Genomic DNA, 4,554 nt, shown 5'->3' with positions numbered 1-4,554 from the left:
TGTAGGGCAAAATAACTGGGTGTTTCAACTCGTAAGACAAAGGCGCACGTCCAATACGGCCTCCTACTCTCAGCAATCCATCTTGAACTTGAGGATTTAACTTGCTTATTGAAGCTCCCATCTTTTTCATTAGCCTCTTTACTGACCTTTCATCCGCTCCTGGCTGGAGAGCTGTTACATCAGGGAACTCTTTGCGTTGAACATAGCGCATGATTTCATGCTCTGCCTCGCGAAGCTCGTCAAGTTTGAGGTAATTCCTTCCTTCCGCTGAATCATGTGTGGTTGGGCAACCTTCTCTGAGTTGTAGAAACTTGTTCATAAGATACTGTTTATAGCTCAGCAACCAGGCAATTGCTACCTTGAGCTTCCACCAGGATGAATAGTACAGAATAAGCTTCTCCACGACATCACAACTGACCGCTGTCACATAAACTTGATTCTCCTTTCTGACTTCTGGATCTTCATCCTTGAGGCATGGGACCTCAATCATCTTTGGCCAGTATTCTCCCCCTTTCCACAAAAACTTAGGACCTGTCAGCCATCGGTTGTTCTTGATCAGAACGTCTAGCTTTAGACCCTTTGATCCATCATCTGCCGGGTTCTCGTCTCTGTTGACATATCGCCATTCTTGGGGAGCAGAACCATCGTGTATAATCGTCAGGCGGTTGGACTCGAAGGTGTGAAATCTCTTGGTTTCATTATTTATACACTTCAAAACAGAGTTGGAATCTGTCTAGTAAATGACTTTGTTCACGGTCAGATCCAATTCATCACGGATAGCATGGCTGAGTTTCACAGAGATGACTGCTGCAGTCAACTCAAGTCTTGGAATGGAAATTTCTCTGATTGGAGCTAACCGGGCCTTGCCCATGACGAACGAACAATGGACTCGCCCCTCAACATCTTCAAAACGAAGGTATGCGACCGATGAATAACCTTGTCTCGAGGCATCTGAGAACAGGTGTAACTGGGTTTCTTGAACCTTTACAAATCCTTTGGGTCTGAAACAGCGATCAATCTTCACCTCTTCAAGCTTGCTAAGGTCGTCTAGCCATCTTGACCACTGCACAGTCTCGTTCTCTTCAAGTGGTTCATCCCATCCAATCTTCTTTCTGGTTAACATCTGAAGTAGCAGTTTCGCCTTCATGATGTATGGTGCAATGAACCCACGTGGATCAAATAAAGAATACACAACAGACACTATGCCACGTCTTGTCACTGGTTTCTTGGAAGACGCACTCATAAGTTTGTCTGAGACCTCCCACACAAATTTGTCATCTTCAATGTCCCACTTCATTCCTAAGGCACTTTGGGTTGGAAGCTGTTCAAGCTCCAAGTTCACAACTGTCTTAGCTCTCTCTGATTCTGGAATAGCAGCTATGACTCTCCTGTCATTACTGCACCATTTTGTTAGATGAAAACCACCTTTGCTGAGCTGCTCACGAACTTTGTTTGCCAGCACAATTGCGTCTGTCACTGTTTCAGTTGACTTCATGAGGTCATCGACATACATGTTCCTGTTGATGACACTTGCAACTTCTGAATTCTGCCCTCCGTCCATCTCTGCAGTTTTCTTCAAACAAAAGTTCACGACACTTGGCGACGACGTCGCTCCAAATATGTGTTTCACCATTCGGTACTCCACTAACTCTGCTGATAGCTCTCCTCCCTCCCACCACAAAAATCTCAATGCATCAGAGTCTCTGGGTTCCACTCTTACTTGATGAAACATTGATTGTATATCGGCTACAAGGCCGACAGTCTCTTGGCGAAAACGGCTCAACACTCCTACAATACGATTAGTTAAGTCGGGGCCCTGCAACAATTGCTGATTCAAAGACGTCTTGGCAAACTGAGCCGCACAATCAAAAACTACTCGGACTTTCTCCGGTTTTAATGGGTGCATAACTGGGTGGTGGGGCAAATACCACACTGGTCGGTCTTCTGGGTGTAGCTCATTGGTTGGTACTCTCTCTGCATGGCCCTCTTCAACGTATTCATTCATGGTTGCATTGTACTTGGAAAACAAGTCTTGGTCTTTGAGGAGACGTTTCTTCAGAAGCTCAGCTCGACGCTCGACCATTGACCTGTTATTTGGCAAATAAGGTGGATCATTACGCCACGGCAGCGCTACTTGGTAATGCCCATCAACCATTTTCAACGACTGTTCCATCTTCTCTAGTGCTTTCTTATCCTCAATTGAAAGACTTGCGCTTGAGCTCACAACAGAATCTGCAAAGTCAGTTTTCCAAAGTTTCTCAAGTTGCTCATGTAAAATCTCATCTTGTATTTGACGCTTCACTTCTGCATCTCCACACTGCAGGTTTACATCTGTCTCATTTGCTCCTAATTCTCCAACTTCACTCTCCTCTTTCTTCTCAACACCACCTTTCTGTCCTTCAAACTCTACAACCTCTGGCTCATCAACATAAAACTCCTTGTTACCCAGGCGAACAAAATTAACTGAACAAGGTCCACTATCTCCAGTGCCGCCCAAGGGACCCATAACTGTCCAACCCAACGAGTATCGCACCGCTACTGGCTCACCATGTCCACCTGACTTACATTCCAATGGGACAAACAATGAGGGCTTCTCCTTTAGGCCTATGATAAGACCGACATCTGATGCACTTAACTCTGGCAAATCAACATCCCTTAAATGGGACCAGTTCAAAATGTCTTCTCTCTTGGGAATGCAACTGACTGACACTGGTATCTGCTCAACAGTTCTAACGTTCAACAGTTCCTCTGACACTCTGCCATCCAACGACGTAACAACAATATCTACAACGTGGCCTTCAACGTTCTTGGACCCTGTACTCCTTGTAGCTCATAGTTACATCTTGAGCCCCATGACCCGAGGTCATTGAAAAGCTGTTCCTTGCACAAAGTCACCTCGCTACCGCTGTCTAGTAGCGCATACGTCTCCACAGTCCTCGTCCCTCCCTTGGCTGTAACCTTAACAGGAAGGACTCCTAGGCAAACACGTCTGTCGCCGGCCCCAGTTGCTACTGTCACAGAACTTGCACCTTGCCGTTCTTGAGTCGCTCTTTGGACTTCACCTGAATTACTTGTGGCTGCATTAACTTGTTGAAGATGATCTTCAGCATCAAGAGAGGAACCATGAGGGGTAACACTGGTAGAACTTACTCTCTCTGTCTGATCTCTGGGAGTGGGGTGTAGCAGAGTATTGTGATCCTCAACACAACCTCGCACCTGACACTTGAAGGCTTCCTTGGGACAACGATCTTTAAAATGTCCTCCGTTGAGGCATTTGAAGCACAGCCTCTTGCTTAACGCCAATCTTTGTCTTTCTGGATACGGCAGCTTCTTGAATTTCTCACACCTCCATAATCCGTGCTGTCCAAGACAAGCAGGACACCTTCGGTTGGCACCCGATGTTTTACCATTTTGGTTTGCTTTCTGATCAAGTTCAACTTTAGTTGTCATTGAGGTTAGCTTTGATAGTGGTTTCTCTACCTTCTCTCCATTTCTTTTCTTCTCTCTTGAAGAGCTCGCAGCAAGATCTTCTCCAAATTCATTGTTCACAAGCTTTGCTCGGGCCTTTACAAACTTCAGAAAATCCTCAAATTTTGGCCTTTCCTATACCTATCCCAGCTTCAATGATTCTCCCCGCACATTCTGCCCACTTTGCTCTCATAAAATAGGGTAGCTTCCTATTCAGCTCCATCAGGGTGTTGGTGTGGTTCAAGTCACTGACATATTCAGGACCCATTCCCTTCAGGGTTCTCTCTGCTATCTCAAGGCTTCTTGAAAACTCTAACAATGCTGACCCAGTGCTAGCTTTCAATGGTGGCAATTGTTCTAACTTCTTTAAATGAGCTTTCGCGATAACATGAGGAAGACCGAAATTTTCTTTCAGGGTTTTCTTTGCAGATTCATAACCTTCTGACACTGGTAGGTTTACACAACTTTCAATCGCTTCTCTAGCTTTACCAGTACAGTGTTGAATTAGCAACTGAAGACTTCTAGAACCATCGGTATCATCTTCCAAGCAGGTTTCAAAGTTGCGCATGAATGACACATAGTCAATTGGATTTCCACCAAAATGCATGTATTCTATCTTGGGAGTGTTCATAACTTGACTCAGAGTTTTAACTATCTGCTGACCGGTATTCAAATCAGCTTGCATTGGCAAATTTCCTGAATTTCCCTGTGGATGACCCGCTACAACTTGAAAGTTCTCGGTGGGGGGTGGCGGTTCAAATTTCCTGTCAGTTTCTGATAAGTCTGACACACTATCTCCTTGGAGAGGTGTTCCTGGCTCATCCCCCTTTGAAAATGGTAACTTCACAGATTCAGTGTCAGTTGGCACTGGTTTGGTGTCATGCTTCGGCGACTCTTTAATCTTCAATTTGGAACCCGCTTGCTCTACAACATTCTCAACATCACCCTTCAGCCCGGAATCGTGTAAATCACCATGCAGATTCTCCCCTTGGCTAGGTAAACTCTTTCCCTTAACCCTTGCAGACCCAGTTTTTCGGTCCATGATACTAAAACTCACAAAGGCTCTCTCTGCCTCCATTTCGGCCT

At 45.3% G+C, this 4,554-nt stretch overlaps 1 protein-coding gene across 1 annotated transcript in view; it reads right to left on the bottom strand.

The window, feature by feature from the left end:
* LOC131799966 (uncharacterized) overlaps window positions 1-3,450 on the bottom strand; it is a 4,442-nt gene extending 992 nt beyond the window's left edge. The window contains exons 1-3 of the mRNA XM_059117671.2: window positions 2,789-3,450; window positions 755-2,654; window positions 1-709 (exon numbers count right to left, since the gene is read on the bottom strand). The exon at window positions 1-709 is cut by the window's left edge and continues 992 nt beyond it. Of these exons, the coding sequence (XP_058973654.2) occupies window positions 1-709; window positions 755-2,654; window positions 2,789-3,450 (3,271 nt within the window). The remainder of the gene's footprint in view (window positions 710-754; window positions 2,655-2,788) is intronic.
* Window positions 3,451-4,554: the final 1,104 nt, after the last annotated feature.

The sequence above is a fragment of the Pocillopora verrucosa genome, chromosome 5 (genome assembly GCF_036669915.1).
Source record: "Pocillopora verrucosa isolate sample1 chromosome 5, ASM3666991v2, whole genome shotgun sequence".
In the NCBI taxonomy this organism is placed as follows: Eukaryota; Metazoa; Cnidaria; class Anthozoa; order Scleractinia; family Pocilloporidae; genus Pocillopora; species Pocillopora verrucosa.
Note: the sequence above shows the minus strand (reverse complement) of the source record. Positions and strands in the feature narration are given on the sequence as shown.